This window comes from Solea senegalensis, linkage group LG4 (genome assembly GCF_019176455.1).
Source record: "Solea senegalensis isolate Sse05_10M linkage group LG4, IFAPA_SoseM_1, whole genome shotgun sequence".
Lineage (NCBI taxonomy): Eukaryota > Metazoa > Chordata > Actinopteri > Pleuronectiformes > Soleidae > Solea > Solea senegalensis.
Window position 1 is genome coordinate 22,732,018 of NC_058024.1, and position 18,051 is coordinate 22,750,068.

The window sequence follows — 18,051 nt, forward strand, 5'->3', positions numbered from 1 at the left end:
AGACTTTCGACTAAAAGGTTTTCTTTAACCTCCGTCAATTTGTGAAAGCAAAATCTGAAAATCACATATTTGTAGTGCGGTTTTTTAAATCAAAGATATTTTTTTTAACGGTGCCTATGATTTTGAGTATCGTTAACTCGGCCGTGTTTTCAATTCTTTTTTTTATATTTTCATAACACTGCAATATATATATATATAAGTATATATATGTATGTATACATATGTATATGTATATATATATATATAGATAGTCATTCAACTTATATATATGTATATGTATATATATAAGTTGCATGACTAGAGTGAAATTGTTAACTGGTGGTCTATGTGTTCATTATGGCCACATACAGTAAACGGTGAAATATTGCAAACATTGACATAATACTGCATACAGTACGAGAATACACATCATCTAAGCATTCACCTTTATGTTCAGTTGGCCACGTGGCTAAAGGAAGACTTTGTCTGATGCGAATACTTATTGGTTTTTCAAAAAGGCTTGAGTAAAGAAAATAAAGGACCATATAAAAAAGACTTATGTCACACACAAAGTTAAAAAAGATTTTCCATGTAGCTGCCTAGGGCAAAACCTTTTCTTTTCTTTCTTTTTTTTTTGTCACATAGAAAAAGACGTTTTTTTTTTTTGGCCTGTCATTTTTAGGCCTGAAAGTGCTGAGAAATCATCTTTGGATGTCTCCGTTAATACTATCTGGTCAGCAAGAGAAGAAAGGAGGACGCGCTCCTCTTCACAACGATCTGGCACATTTTTGGAACCTATTTACGGGTTGAAGTCCTTCTGAAGGAATGCTGAGATATCGCGTCTCTGACGAGAGACGAGTGAGGAGATCAGATGAGGGAGATCCGTATAGGGAGGGACGGGGACTCTGTCCTGTGCTGGGGCGAGTGGTGCGACATCACGTGTTCCACCACTGCGTGCTTCGCCAGGTGCTTGATAAGGTACGTCTCCTGGTGGGAAGGAAAACCAGAGGGAAAGTATTATTTGAGGCCACACTGCTGCAGTGAATCCAGAGCTCAGATTGTCCAACTCACTGAGGTGTATGCCCTGCCACACATGCTGCAACAGTACGCCTTGGCGTTTTTGATGGCGTGAACGGACAGGTGGATTTGCAGTGAGGCAGAGTCTGAATAGGCACGGTAACAGTTGGAGCATTTGAATTGTTTGTCTTTGTTGTGCTGCCTCTGGTGAGACTTGGGAAAAACGAGAGAGAGAGACAACAAAGTGAGGTTCTGCTTTCTGCAGCTTATGAAAGACACCGCTTCACAATCTGACTATGGTGGTAAAACATGGTTGGAGGAGGAGACAGTTCATGTTTTACCTGCAGATTAGAGAGCTGACTAAATGCTTTTTCACATCCTGGATGGGCGCATTTGTACGGTCGGTCCCCCGTGTGGATTCTGAAATGTGAGACAAACAATATCCCACTGGAGATTTAAAACAAAACTGTCAAATGTATTTTCTGCACCAAAGTCTTCCCTAAACGTACAGTTGGCGAAACATAACAGGAGATTGAAATGCATCTGCTCTATTGTTCAGAACTCCGACTGTTACATGTTCTGTGCCGTTTCATAAAAATGCAGTAATACATTTTACAGCTGAAACGATGAATCCATTATGAATCGATTACTAAATTAACTATTTTGAAGCTTTTTACATGATTAAAACAAGTTTTCCGATTGTTTAAGCTTCTTAAATGTGAATATTTTCTTAATTTCTTTGCTCTGGGTAACAACGAAATCATTAAAAGTCCATCATTTTGGTCTGTGGACAAATCAAGACATTTGAGAACATCATCATTTCCAGGTTTGACGAACACCGATCAACATTACATGTCATTTAGCAGACGCTTTTATCCAAAGCGACTTACAATGGAATTGAGTACAATCAGGTTTTCTGATATTCTGAACACCAAACGATTAATCGATTAATTGAGAAAATAATCGACAGAATAATCGATTATGAAAATAATCGTTAGTTGCAGCTCTAATAAATTTCACATATCTTTACGTTCATATCGTTGCATTAGTTGATATTCGGATTCTTGTTTTAACTCCTAAACACACTTTTCAACGCACATCTTTCAGCCCGAGTTGAACATGTTTTGTGGTCAGTATTTCGGGGACGAATCAGACAAGACACGACAACGTGATTGTCATCTGAATTCTCTTAAGTAGAACATTCACTCTTTACGCTGTAACTACACCGCGCCATCAATCATCTGGACTTCATCGGTGGTTATCAGGAAAAATAGTGCATGCAACCAATATCGACTTACTTTAGTTTGGAGTTCGCTTAAATGATTAATGCAGGATTATATGTTGCAGTGTACAACAGTTACCCGGACGCTCTTAATGTGTTGATGTTAACAGTGGATAGTTGGATATACTGTAAACTAGTAAGTTTGCAGTGATCATGTAATTCCATGTGTGTTAGAAAGTTGTTTTTTTTTACCGTTATGTAACTGTTAAAGTTATAAATCCTCACCTACAAGAATATTTTCATGTGTATTTGAAGCTTGGATATTACACGTGGATGGAATATAACATAACCTCATATCACTTCATTTTTACCAACAGAATAAACTTCATGAAAAACATAACAATGCCCCTAAAACCACAAACTCCACTGTCAGAAACACGATGCAGTGAGTTCAAAGGTCACACCTCGTGTGCTGCTGCAGGTGGGAGAGCTGGCGAAAACATTTCTCACAGTAGGAGCAGCGATAAGGTTTGATGCCCAGGTGTATGCGCAGGTGCTGGGCCAGGTAGGACGCATTTGCAAACGACTTGGTGCAGTGAGGGCACTTGTGAGCCTTGGCCTCTGTGTGTGTTTTCGAATGAATCTGCATGTCCGACTTGGAGAAGAACGTCAGGGGACACATTTTACACCTGCGTCGAGAGACAAGAAGAGTTAACGCCGCCGTTACGCAAGGAGAGAAGTGACACCGCAGACAGACGCCACGTTAACCTTATTCACCTGTAGGTCTTTCCCTCTTTGGCAGTGATAACACAGGACTGGTCATTGCCTGAGGCTAGGATTGGATATGGCACCACCAACAGCGACGAGCCGTTCTCTGCTTTGATCTTCTTACGGCCCCGTTCCTCCTTCGGAGGGGGCCCGAGGAGTCCCACAAGCCCCTCGCAGTTTTTCCCCAGCTCCATCCCGTGGCCACTGGCTAACCCTGAGATGAGGTGAGGGGTCGGAGCTCCGCCCAGCCGACTGTGGCAGCTCGAGTTGGGCGTGCTGGGGGTGATGATCTCTGAGGTGTTGAGGTTGCCTGTTCTGGATGCCAGTGCCACACCTGTTTGGAGCAAAAGAGGAGAGAAGTAATCTTGTGTGACATAAATGACCACTAAGGTTTTATGTTCAAAATCAGCAGGTAAATAAAAATAATGAATAAAGGTCATACAATAACAGAGGATATACATTAATATTTAATTCAAATATGATGATTGTTTAGAGGCTGAAAAAAGGTCACGAGAAGATAAAACTCTAGCCTTCAGCTAGCACCTTTTTTACCCTGCGTTGTATTTCACTGTTTTATTTTAAAGTTAAAACAGGGTTCTAACCTCTTGACTCAAGCCTTTTCCTATTTTATTCCACCATGTGTTTTTTTATACTGTTTTATTTGCATCTCATTTCTTTTGAATTTTCTTTTCCTTTTATTGTGAAGCACGTTGCGCAACAATCGTTGTATGAAAGGTGCTATACAAATAAAGTTTATCATTAATTTTATTATTATTATTATTATTATTATTACTATTAGAGGAAGTTGTACATTACTCAAGATTAAGTAAATATCTAATGAAAGACTTCAACTGTCAAAACAATGCAAACTGCAGCGAGTTGCCCTTTACATCCACATGTGTCCACTTATTAAATATACATGTAGTGTAAGACAACGACTGAACATTTTTTTATTTGTGGTGTATTTTTTCAATCAATCAAGTCAATCTTCATTTCAAAATTGCATTGTTTTGGATTAAAAACTCAGATGAAGCATTAACTCACAACAAACCATCAAAATCAAAACCGTTTGGAATGTGATACAAGGTTGAGAATGATATAAATTGTTTCTATAATACTGTACATGTATTACACTTTTAAATAAGCATAGAACAGTCAAAGAAAATAAAACAATTAAATTCATTCAGTCAGTGTAGACTGCATTTTTTTTTTATCATAGCTAATAGTAGCTAATATGACAACCCTAAATCATAACATGTCTAGTCACTTTGTCACTGGCACAAAGGCATAAAAACTGCAAAAGCAAGGAATATTTTAAAGGATTTTTTTATTATAATAATAATAATGATAATAATAATAATAATAATAATAATAATAGTAATAGTAATAATAATAATAATAATAATTATTATTATTATTATAATATTTATAAGAAATCCTTAAAACAAAGACAATCAGTTCCAATCTGCAGCAGTTTGAGTAGCTGAGTGTTTACCTGGACCTGAATGATCTAAACCTTTCAGTAAAACACTGTCACTGCAGAGTGGCGAGTAAATGTATCTGAGCTATTAGTTTACACTGAAACGAACAATATAAACCTGATTAAAAAAATCAGACTGGGTATGAAACTCCAGCTGTGTTTTGTGGCACCGCCTGGGTATCAAACATCCTCATCTATCCAAAGTGTTATCATTTAATATCACATTTCAGCACCTAAGGGGTTAATCTTATCTGCGTCAGTGAGCCAATGAGCATGCAGCATGCTGCGTGACTGAGATGTAACTGTGCCCGCGATTGGTCGTCTCAAGGCTTCCAGGAAGTTATGACCAGATGGAGATGGAGCTCCTTCTGACGTGTGTGTGTGTGTGTGAGAGTGTGTGTGTGTGCGTGTGTGCGTGTGTGTGTGTGAGAGTGTGTGTTGCGTTCAAATGAATGAAGCTGCATAAAATAAAAATGAAAGCTGCTCCACGTTTGACTGCAGGATGACGACTTTAAACGTGTCAAAGTGTAATTTACTATTTTGTGAAAAAAAGCCTCAACAAAGCAGCATTCAGGAACCAGGATGCAAAACCAAACTTTAATACTGTATTAAATATTTTTAATCATAAACCTCATGTTCTCCTTGCAAACATTGTAGGTGCGTTAATATAAACAACCGGTTTGACACAATATTAAGAAGCCACCGGAAATGATATGGTAATTATTAAGTATATACAGAGGCTATAAGAATGCACTTTTCAAATTAAATTTGTGAAATTTGATAATGTGTCATAGTTCAAAGTTCACTTGGCTTGTTTTTATGAACAAAAAGACTTTATGTCACTACTAAAAATGTTATTTATGAAATGAATCATAACTTTGACTCAAGATAACATAAGAAGACAGAAAAAATGCATTCTTTTTTAAAGCCTAAATATGTGACCTATAAACACACCCCCCCAGGATGTCCATATAAGGAGTTGTGTATTATTCCCACATTCATTTACCGAGGTGCAGCACTAACGGTTAAAAAAGACATGATCTCCATGGTTACCTGAGACGTGGTTTGTCCGCGAAGGATGATCAATGAGTTGGCGCAGATGCCAGTCTTCCCATAATCCTCTGGCCTTTACAGCGGCCTTATCATCAAGATTCAAGTTTACGTCCCCAAAAATGCGACCTGACAAAGATATAACACAAAGGAAAGAAAAAGAAGACGATATTAAGATACTTCAACATGTATATAAATAGAGTACACCACTATCTCATGCAAAAAAGACTCAGAAATCATATCCAGTGCGTAAGACAACGTGAGCATCGCTGAGATTTCCCTTTGTTTTTCTCACACAGACACGAACAAAGCATCAGAGACAAGAGCTTTTTCAGTGTTATTAATTATTGAATATTCATAAACAAAACATTTCACGGCAAATTACGTCTCCTGTCACATCAGCAGACTATCTGACACTGCGGCACAGACGCTGCTAAACTCGCTTTTAAATATGATCCACCACTAAAATGGAACAACAGAGGTGAGACACGTGAAGAATTAAATTCCCGTTCTGTCTTTATTTATATAGTTTAGCTATGTTTTATTGATTTATTCTATGTCTTTCTGTCTTAACAGAATAGTGCATGAGGAAATATGTAAACAAGACAGGAAGTCGTCATCGACAAGTGTGTTGACATGTACTTAGATACAGAGGTTAGTTAGAAGTGCATTTCAGTTATGTATTAGGTGTATTACAGTCTTCTGGTTTGCCAGATGAGGTCAACAATATCCTGAATAGCCACTAGGGTGCGCCTCTGCTGTTCGTTTGTCAGTTTGAATGAAAATCAATGGACAATGAACCTACTTCCTTACACTTTAATGTCAGTAAACATTGTCCTGAGGAGTTTATGGTCTCAATAGCAAGTTTAAGGTCTTCTTCAACAGAACATGATGCATCCATCCATCTTCTACCACTTTCTCCTCCACATGAGGCTCACAGGGGGAGCTGCACCAATTTCAACAACCATCCACTCTCGCTCTCACACCTATGGTCAATTTAAAGTGTCCAATTTAGGACGTGATGTCAACTTTTTTTAAATTATGTTCCTATTTACAGAAGAAATAAGACCAATGGGACCAGTAGGACCCGGTTGCAGGTGACTTCTGTGAACTTTGGAGCTGCAAATCATGGATACTGACAACCTAATACTGCAGTAATAATAACAAACATGACTCGTGTTGACTCTGTTGAATAGAAAATGGTGAGTTTACCTGTGACTGAGCTGGAGGTGGGCCGGGCGTGCAGGGCGATATCAGGCTGAGACGAGCTGTGGCTGTGCAGAACCTGCATCTGCTGGGCTTTGGTCATTCCCTGCTGGCCACTCTCTACCTGACTGGGAGGAGCCAGTAAGGGCTGTTGGGAGGGGGCGGAGGCAGCGGAGAGATGCGGCGGTCGGATCTTCTCCGCCATCAGCTGCTCCTTGATTTTATTGATCAAGACTAGGTTATCCAGCTGACAGCCAGGAAACAACATTTGTGACAAGAGAACAGCCACGGTCAGTTCAGTCAGTGTCAGGTTAGTGTGACACCATGGTTCCCTCTAATGGCCGACAAATGACACTCCACACCAGCGGTTCCCAATCGTTCACTGCTACTGGCCCTTTCTATCTGTTTAAGGGATTTTTTTGTACCTGAAGCTTGAAAAAGTATTAAGATGTGATGAATATTTGATTAAAAAACCTCCGTCAAGGCCCCTCACTTCCACTCAAATACACTGAAGAGGTGACCAGCGATCCAGATCATCACCAAAACCTGACTGACTACCAAAAAAATCTACTTCAATAATCTTGATGTACTGATGAAATATAACATGTAATATTTCAATTTAGCTCACAGAGAGATGATGAGCAAAAAATGGAAAACTAGTCCTACAATGATTATATGTATATATATATATGTATATGTATATGTATATATATATATATATATATATATATGTATATATATATATATATATATATACATATACATATACATATATACATATATATATATACACAATACATTTATTTGTATTTAGAAAGTGTGGATACTTTGATTCACTCACCTGACCAGTCATCGCAGGAGGTGGAGGCCAAAAGTAGGGATTATTAAAGCGAGGTTCAGCCATCCTAGAATACAGACAAAAATGTAATGGTAGTTACTGTAGATAATCTTGTGTGTAAAAAAAAACAACAACAAAAAAAAGAAGAGAAAACTCATTTTCCTGGCATCGGTTGAAAAATAGTGTCAAAGCAGCAGCTGACTGTTTTGCAATGACTTGAGATAACTTGTCCCAGTCTTGTGATCGAGTGTTTTCTACGCCGTCCCTTATTAATTCTTGTCCTGCAAAAGGAAACCTTGTGTCCTACTTTCACAAAACAAAACGTCAGAGATAACGGAGACGATGTTTTCTGAGGTGACACCGTGAATGATGTCAGTATGGATTCCTTTTTTTATTTTAGGATGTTTAAGTGAGAGTCTGACAGCTTATTTAAAGGGCTTGAAAAATGATCCTCTGTCCGTCTCGCCTCCTTGACACGAGGGCTAGAGAGCAAGAAGAGAGTTTATGGGCAAACAGAAGCAACTTTACAGTCTCCTTTCAGAGTCCAGTGTGACCTGAATGGCTTGGTCAGTCTCAAAAACTAAGATCAGGAATTGTAAAGAACTCAAATATACAGGATGTGTCATAAATAGAACAGAATAGAATATAATAGAATAGAATAGAATCAAACAGAATACAATCAAACAGAATAGTCTTTGCTTTACAAGTCACTAGTCACTCGTTTGTGTGTCGCATGTAAAACAAAGTCACCGCAGTTTCACGCAGCCGTGCAGTGATGACTCCGCCCACGTTGAGTAGGCACTTTTTTTGTAGCGGAAAGCCGACCTAAACCGTGCCGTGCCGTGCCGTTTGAAAATGAAACCTTGACGCCGCATAGTTTTAAGATTTCCCCACGCGTTAGCCGTTCTAATAAAGGCTTATTTTCCACTGTAACTTAACTGGTTTTAAAATATTTTGCCGTGTATACATCACCCATAGAATCTATATTAAAATAGAGTTGAAAAAAAACCACATTTCAAGTCAGAAGACTATGCCCGCAGAGAGAGAGAGAGAGAGAGAGAGAGAGAGAGAGGCCATTACATTTTTAAGGCTGAACTGCTCGCTTGCTGTTGGGATCTGAAGGCCTTTCTTTCCATAGCTTCCCACTTTGACTCTGTATGAAGTCTCTTTTTGAACATTGCATGCTTTGGCATACTCCGCCATTCCGAGGTCTGTTTGGCTTAGCGGAGGCATAACACACTCCACATCTCCACGCCAAGAAAAACAAAAGTGATACGTCCAGGGGTACGAGCGTACAGTAAACCCCACAAAATAGTTCTCTAATGATGCCAGTGGGGGGGGATCGGTTTCACTTCCTGAAGGTTTTGTGCCTCCTGGGAGCCGAGGTCAGGGGTCCGACTGCTGCTGGGACATTGCGGTGTCACATGCCGATATGTCGCACTTTACTGACAAAACGTTTAAACCTCTTGTACCAGAGGTTTTCGTTTTTCACATGAGCTTAAATATTTCATCAAATCGGTTGTCTGGAAGCCACACCCACTACCTTTTTCCAGAGCATAATGAAACACTCCTCGAGGGCCATTCCACGAGGGCCGGTCCACAAAATGTCAGAAAATGTTGATCGATGCTTTTCAAACGTGGAAAAGATCATGTTCTCATATTCACAAGCCAAAAAAAGGATTTGGTTTTAATGATTTCTTTGTTACACGGAGCAAAGAAACCAGAAAAATATTCATCACATTTTCTGCGTTCAGAAAAATGACTCAGATCAATACACACACACACACACACACACACACACACACAGTGACTCAGTATTTTCAAATCTACCCTCGCGTCTGTTTCCTTTCATGTTGCAGTTTTATGACTATCATCAATGCCATGATTGTGTGTGCGCATGAATGTTAATTTATCGACGTCTTATCTGATTTTTGTCGGCACGTGTGCTAAACTTCTGTGTTGTAATCATTTACTGCGGACTGAGAGAGAGAGAGAGTAAAAAAAAAGACACTTCCATATTTGTTTATCACCTGCTTATCTGTTTATATAAATAGAAGAACTGTCATAATGTATAAGCTGATGACAGTGCACTGGTCGATTCGTAGAATCCATGCATATGTAAATTACTGGTAAATAAAAGGGGCAGGAGCCACAGAATGTCTGGTGGTTTTTGTACCTGAAGGAATACATAATGAATCATTCATCAATAATCCAAAAAAGGGCTTAATTTCACTGATTATACAGTAGCGACACTGAAGGAAATGACTTGTAATCTGTCACTTAAAGCTTAAAAACTGTGTTTGACAACTTCATTGGACAAAAAAATCACTTCACATTTAAAACCAGAGACTTGATAACTTGATGGAATCCTCTGGAGCAGGGGTGTCAAACTCAAATGACCTGGGGGCCAATGAGCATCTAGTTTGGTCAAGCGGGGGCCGACATAGAGGAAAAAAAAGTGGAAAAAACAACTATTTAGTAGCCTGTGGGCAATATAAGATAAGAATTGCAAAGTAAAAGTGCTTGTTTTGATATAAAATGATTCACATTGAAAACATATTTATGACGCACAAAAACGGAGAATTAAATTGAAAATTTAGCAAACAATGACAAGGATAATTGTGATTAAAACAGCCTCAATGTATGTAATGTCATGTCGAGTGTTATACATTTAATAAAGCAATGATTACAACTGAATGTCTTATTACTATTATAAAAATATTGCCGGCAAATAGATGTAGTCTTATATTCTGTCTCTATTCTATCACCTCGCACAGTGGTGGGCGGGCCGCATGCAATCGATTGGAGGGCCACCAGTTTGACACATGTGCTCTGGAGTGTTACCAGTGGATTAATTCTGGATTATAACCATGAGTTCATTTTACACGCGACACACACAAACGAGTGACTTATAAAGCAGTTGTTTTCGATGTAACTGAATCACTGGAGTCAGTTGATTAAAAATATTTGTTCTCCTCCACGACCGGAGCAGAGACTCCGTCTGACACTGAACTGAATTTCCTTTGCTAACTGTTGCAGATGAACCCACGTCGTCAGGATTGTTAAGTCTTTTGAACTGCTCTACAGTTCGGCGCGATTCTTGTGTCGGACGTCTCTTCCTGTGACGTCAACGTCACGCATAGTGTCGGCTCAGCTCGAACTAGAACCTCGCCAGAGCGGGTACTAAAAAAAATCTGGTACCATCGCTAATGGAAAAGCAAAATAACCGCACCGTGTCTCAGGAAATCTGATGAAAATTGGGTATTTTTTAAAAATATATAATAAATAAATAAACTATACTACTATGACTAATTTCATTCTGTGCTGTTCATTCATCAATAACAATTATTATTAATACATGTTTGCAGTCAGACGGGAGCGACTTTTCATGCGGATGAGACGATACCACACAGTTTGTGTACGATACCGATATCAAAAACTCGAGTATCTACCGATACCGATATCAGTCATTTTAGACCATTTATGAACATATGAAGCTGCTAACAACATATTTCTCCAACTGTGTGACAAATATGGTTCTCCCAAAAAGGAGAAGCAAACTGCCCAAACATGACTCGGCTAAAATGCTTTTGCTGATTGTCATTTACATTTTCACAGTCGATATATGGACCATTTTTGGATTCTACATTATTATCAGTCCAATATCCGATCCAGTGATTTGGACCAGAATCAGATTCCCATCCCTACTAATTTACAATATCAGCATTCAAATGGCATCAGTGTAAAATGTTGTAATTGTGAAACAGGCCTCCTGTACTCCATCTTTAAAACAAAAGTTGGCATTAACTTTCCACTCCACGGTTGTTCCTGAATTATCCCTCATTGTTTAAAAGCAGCAGATGTTTCACAGCAGCTGTAAATGAGATGGATCTCGTGCGCATGCAGCGCCTGCCTCGCGCCTGCACGTCCGCCGCCTCTCCCACATTCTCAGACAGTTTATTAAAAAATTTTCAGACAAAAGGGAAACAAAAATGGCAGCCCTGTCTTATTTTTATAAGCAGTGGGGCGCCATATTCTGCAGATCCGAATATTAGAAGCAGATAAGTCGGGGGGGGAAAGAGGACGGGACCCGTTGACGCGTTCGCGAAGCGCGTAGATGTGACATGTTTGCATTAAGCCCACGGATGATTGTTTACTTTGATTTGCAGGTTTGAATAGCCCGGCTAGAGGAGGAGGAGAGGGGAGAGAAAAAAAAAAGCCTGACACTTCCTACAACAATCACCATGCCTTTGCCGATCGCTGTTGCAGCCGCCGCCGCCGCGTTAATAACGCGGACGCGTAATGGACGCTTTTATTCGATCGACACGAGCGAGAAACACACACGGACGTGTCTTCATCATCTCTGCGCCACAAACGGTCCGGGCTCTTTTTTTCTTTTTTCTTTTTTTAATTGCAACTTTTGCACGACTTAAACACGAACGCCGCGGACGCGACAGAAGCCGAACAGCAGCCGAGCGAGCGCGAGGGAAAGAGCAGATAAAGAAGAGGCGTGTGGAGGAAAACACGTACCTGAGCCAGTGGGAGAGAGAGAAAGAGAAGCAGCAGCGGGGATATTTTATTTAGGATTAGTCTCCTCTTTCTGCCTTGCTCCCTGTCGGACTTCAAGCCTTCCGGGTCGCCTGCTGTTCACTTCTGGGTGCTGCAGGCGAGGAATTGTTCAGCACAACAACACCGAGACCGAGCCGATTTTTTTTTTCCCTCTTAAAACCCCATTTTTCATGGCTTTTAATTTGAACCAACGCCGCGTTCGTCTGTGCGCTGCAGAGCGGAAGCGAACACGACTGAGAGGAGACTGTAAATGTTGCAGGGAAGTTACACACATGGAGTGTTTCAGGGTGCAGCGTCTCACAGCTGCTCTTTCACGTTCTGTCATCGCTCACTACACACTGACATATTAACAGATCATCAGTGATAAGTTGACCCCAGCTCTTTTGTCTTAAAAGACACTAACAGTTTTTCTGCGATAAGCATTTAATACTGCAAAAATTGCAACCCACGGCCAAGAGGATAGGAATTGGGATCATAGGTCGGAAAGGTCACGGGGTCAATCCCAAGGCACCCAAACACCCACGGCTCCTGTGCCCACGTTGTGTGTGTGTTCACTACTGCTGAATAGGTTCAATGCAGAGGTTTAAATTCACTCTCACTAATTGGTGTGTGTGTGTTTCTTGCCAAAGTCAAGTTTTTAGTACAGTAAACAATTTCCCGCCACGATTATTCCGATCCATTGCAATGACTGAAAAGAATGTCTCTCTGCACAACGGCGGTCAGAAACATCGCACACAGGACACACATTTCATTTAATAAAATCATAATACATCACGAGGAATGATCAAGCTGCTCATTGGGGCCAGAACTGCAATGATTATCCGATTAATCGTCCACTATTTTGATAATTAGTAGTTTATCAAGCTTTTCTGTGGCCCTGCATTTACTTTAAAGTGTGTGAGGTTACATTAATGACATTTTTTAATGAGTTAAACTCAACATTTAATTGTATATAACCTTGTCTAGTGTTTTGAATACAATTGTCTACATGTTATTATCAACAATTCTATTGTATTTCTGTCTGGGTTTTTTTTGCGTGAACTATATATCAAAACAAACACTTTTACTTTGAAAGGGTGAGCAACATCATCCTGGATATTTTAAATTTACAGTATCATGATGATAGATTATCAGGATATAATTTTAAATTCAGTTTAGTTAATTTTGTCCAAACTGTTGAATTTTTTTTTTTTACTTTGACCCCCGTCCTGACCGGCCTAGAAGTTCACTGGCCTTATGGACTAAACAAGTAATTGTTTAATCGAGAAAATATCTATCTATCTATCTATCTATCTATCTATCTATCTATCTATCTATCTATCTACATACATTATCTATCTATCTATCTGTCTGTCTGTCTGTCTGTCTGACTGTCTGTCTGTCTGTCTACATACATACATACAGGCGTGTACAGTAAATATGAGGTGTAATAATCCTCTCAGTAGGCGCTCGTGTGTTGTGTGCTGAGCTCAGCAGCAGATGGCACTGCTGCTGCCACAGCTGAAAACACGGTGGACTGGGCCTTTAAACCCGACTGCAAGCCCTCACTGTAAAACCAGACAACCGGAAGTGCATTGTGTTTAAAAAATGTCAACACAGTGGACACAAGGGATGGGACAATATACAACATTGTTGTATATGTTGTGCAGTGCAATAAATAGTTGATCATGGGAATTTCTGTTATGGTTATACAGTCATGAATCCAGGATATTTCACATCTTGTTATCCAGCTGAGGTACCACAAGGGGGAGCCTGCATTCTTCCAGTCATCGCCGGCCCTCGAGATGTATAATGATCTAATTTAATTAAAGAATCTCTGGTCTACTTATCATGGCTTATCTTAAAAGTGTTAAAACTGCTGACATCGCGACTCATCCACTTACTTATACTTAGAGGTGAGTTATCGGGTGCAGTAGTATCGGAGTACTTTTACAAATATAGGGGTCATAGTGCCGGAGGGTAGCACCATGACCCCATACCGATCTCTGGTGTGGTCAGGAGTGACACTGTACTCAGTATCAGTGCATCTAACCACAATAATGTCATGAATGGCAAATTTTTGGTCAGAGTAATAGTGACAGGAGATTTTCATATCATATCATGTATCATAAATGTGTTAAGTACTTTAGTATACAGGACAATGTCCAGAACGTACAGTCACTCAAATAACCACTTGTTACAAACAAGGCATGCAATGCAAAAGACCAGCTCTGAATGCAAAACACTGTGAACTTTGAAACAGATACAACAGCCGAGAGCACGCTGGGTACAAATTCTGCCTGTTTAATACACAATATCAGACAAAATATGTCTTTTGTACCTAATAAAATGGCAAGTGAGTGTATATGAACATGCATGAAGATCTATTTCTAACATTAAATGCTTACCAAAATAAATAAAATAAGAAAATACATGTGCACATTTGTGTACATCCATACTGTAGGTGGCGTACACGTGGAAATATCACTTTTTTTTTTACATAGTTTTTTTTAATTAATGTATTACTGTGAAGTTCTAATTTAAAAAAATAAATACAAATAAAACCTGACAAGGTTTTTACACTCAAAGTTTTTAAGGCCAAGAATGAATGAGCCTTAAATACCACAAACTAATTTTAAGTGTTAGCATCTCATACCGACATAAGCTGAATGAACACGGTCATAAACTCAAGTCAGACAGTTACTGAAGCGCCGTTTTAGCAGGAGAGCCATATAGTTAAATAATGTAAACACAAAGGTTCCTTCTCGGGAACCACTTCACCTGTCTCAAGCTCAGTGGCCATAAATCGGTGGGTAAAGACCATCATGATGCACCTGTGGACAAAAAAAAAACAAAACAAAAAAGAACAATGAGCCATTTACATGCAACACTGAGACACTGATTATTCCTTAGTCCCTTCCCTTTTTTCTTTGGACTTTATTTCTATTTCCTGGTACGTGCCGCTCTCTGTCCTCTCAAATAAAGTTTTCTGAATCTGAATTTGAAAGGGGTCATGTTTGGAAAACCACAGGTGTAAACCATCACATTGATGACGACTGAGTTTCATTTGACATCCTCAGGTTCAGGGTAGCACACTGGTCACTCACACACACAGTGTTTTGATGTTTTTTGAAGGCTGACAATAATAAAAAAAAAAATTAATTAAACAGTGCATTTGTATGTAAAAGTTACAATCTGTATGGCATTTACTCAGGCCTAAAACCACCCACATTTAATTAACCAGGAGCTGCAAAAACCATAAATAGCATCATTTATAAAATGCTTTGAAATGTAAATGTTTTTTTGCATCAGTAAAATTTAAGAACTACAAAAAACGGTGACATTTCAACAACTATGTGGACCTATTTGTGCCCACATGGTTGAAATTGAAAAAAATGTAAAAACTCTTTTATTTATCACCTTCAATCAAGCCCCTCCCCCACCTTAAACATGGGAATCTATCAAGTGTAAAACAATATGAACATTCAAGTAACATATATCAAACAAATAGACATTATAACACTTGAAATTTGTAATTGTATATCCTCTGTAACTGCAGAAATAACATACAGTTGTTCAAACAATGTACTAACACAGAACAGATACCTGTTATTTTATATACACACACACACACACACACACACACACACACACACACACACAGGTTGCTCACTACTGACAGACCAGTTCTTTTATAAAAACAGTGTCACACCCTCTGACGCACATGTTCTATCACCTCCACACAGGCCAGGTGCAGGAGGGAGCTGAGGGGGAGAAGGGAGGGAGGAAGGGTGATTACCAACCACCAACCCAAGAGGGTGGAGCAAAGGGTTGAGGTGAAGGGAGCAGATGAGAGATCTGACACTCACAATTGACATCCTGCCCTGACTGGTCCTGCAGGTAAGAGCAGAATTAACTTCACATAAGCTTTTGTTCTAGACTCATATGTGGTGTTTTTTCCCCCACTCTCATGTGTGTTTTTGCAAGCTCACATATTTACACACAGTCAGGTAATAGCAGTCAACAGTGTCTGTAAGTTTGCACGACGTGAGAAGTGTAATGGGAGCTGTTGATTCATCCGCAGCTGTTCAACAACAAACTCTAAACTGAATCTTTTTTGGCTTTTTTTGAGCAGCTGTCCAGTCCAGGGTTCACAACTAATGTACACAATGAAATCTGTTATTTCCACACTTTGGGAGCTCAGAGTGTCACTACTGCAGGTTGTCTGACTCTGTCCCCTAAAGGCACAAAGAAAACTGGTTTGTCCAAATGTTAATCTGTTTTTTTTCCCCTGTCTTTGTTGTTTTTAAGTCATGGATGATCTGCTGGTGGGAGCGGCGATACTGTGCACGTGCAAACTCACCTGCACTTTTCCATTCTTGCCGTCGCTGTACGACTGCAACAGTCCTGTGAGCTTCTGCTGCTGCTGTCTCTTGGTTCTAACCGACCTCCTGGTCACAGGTGACTATCGGGACACGCACAGATGTACTGCTCTGATCCTGTGGCGGACAGACTTAATCAAAAACAACATAAATAAGCACATAAATATAACAAGTAAAATGTGCATAACACAAACACTCATTCACCAAAATGGCCCCTTTCAGATCGATATCACTAGAATATCAACATACTTTATGAGATGATTAGGTTTAATTGGTAAGATAATTATTTGACTATTTCATTTGCAATGGGCTCAAATGGAAATGCAACATGATACGTTATACAATGAAATGCATAATTAAATGTAATTAGGAAACGTAGGGATATGATGGGATGTCCACAGATTGCTTTTAGATTTTTAGATTGCCTGTTTATGTTCTCTTTCAATAGGGTTTTAGTGGAGTTGCACGATTGGAATAATAGTGTTCTGCTAAATCAGTGGTTCTTAAATTGAGTGTCCATGGCACCTGGCAGTGTGCTACTGACACTGCCAGGAAATACATGACGGAATATTATAGTCCCTAGAATATTATTTGTTTTCCTTCTTTACAAAGTGGGACAACCTTTGAGCCAAGTCAAGGGAGTTGATTGAAGCTCAGACCCAGATCCAGTCCAACCAGAATGACACTGACACTGCTCTATGTCCTCCCCCACAGTGTTCCTGGCCCTCCTTCACATGTTTGACTACTGGGTCACTGATCTGTCCCCTGTGAGTGATGCCATCGCCCTGCGCTTCCTGCTGTTTCTAAGCCACACATACGGCGCAGCGTTACCCCTGACCATACCTCTGATTGCTGCGGACATTCTGACCGCACAGCTATGCAGTCACCGTGATGGAGAGGGAGGAGAAGAAGAAGAAGAGCAGGAGGAGGAGGAGGACAGCAACAATGACACGCTGACTCGTGCCGTGGGCTACTTCTGCTGCCTGTCAGTGTGGGTTGCCGTTGCCTCTGTGGTCTGGTGGCGATGGATGCTGCAGGAAGACATCACCGCTGCCTGTTTGCTCACAACCAACTCCTTCCTCAGGTGTTTGCCCAACCTGATCAGTCCTGTGTATCCTTGCTGGGGCATGCTCTTCTTCTCCCTCCTCGGGCTGCTCCTGTCCACAGTCCTGTACGTAGGACGCCGTCGCCCTGCACATATGGAGGAGAAACAGCCCAGGAAACGCAGAATTAACAAAAGCGGTGACAGTTGCCGGGAAAACCTTGTCCAGTCCGCTCCCTCCGTGCCTGTGAACTATGGGATGCCACTGTCAGTGTCAGCGCAGCGTGTTGACCCAGAGAAAACAGAGAGCAGCTGCATTGTCAACGGAACATATTCCAGGAACAGTCTGCAGATGTCCACACATCACCCTGGAGACTTTGTCCTCATCTCCTACAAAGGACAGCTTGGGTGGCGACATTGGGGATTTCCCTGCATGTGGCTGAACGTAATGATAGTGCTTGTGTTTGTGCTCTGCATGTTTGTGTTGCCTCTGATTCTCAGTGTGAACATTGTCACGGT

At 40.2% G+C, this 18,051-nt stretch overlaps 1 protein-coding gene across 4 annotated transcripts; it reads right to left on the minus strand.

Annotated features, from left to right (window-relative positions):
• Positions 1-243: 243 nt before the first annotated feature.
• Positions 244-17,602, minus strand: znf362a (zinc finger protein 362a). 4 transcript variants are annotated; one of them, XM_044024392.1, is made up of 9 exons: positions 17,465-17,602; positions 7,564-7,627; positions 6,729-6,969; positions 5,520-5,645; positions 2,996-3,320; positions 2,683-2,907; positions 1,338-1,416; positions 1,051-1,209; positions 244-966 (listed from the first exon to the last, which is right to left on the minus strand). In XM_044024392.1, the coding sequence occupies exons 1-9, from the start codon at positions 17,533-17,535 to the stop codon at positions 847-849; spliced, it is 1,410 nt and encodes a 469-aa protein (XP_043880327.1). In that variant the 5' UTR covers positions 17,536-17,602; the 3' UTR covers positions 244-846. The 4 variants fall into 4 exon arrangements, with proteins under 4 accessions (XP_043880327.1, XP_043880326.1, XP_043880325.1 ...); XM_044024391.1 differs by lacking the exon at positions 17,465-17,602 and adding an exon at positions 12,091-12,349 and having other exon boundaries at positions 6,729-6,930; XM_044024390.1 differs by lacking the exon at positions 17,465-17,602 and adding an exon at positions 12,091-12,349 and having other exon boundaries at positions 6,729-6,936.
• Between the last annotated feature and the right edge of the window lie 449 nt (positions 17,603-18,051).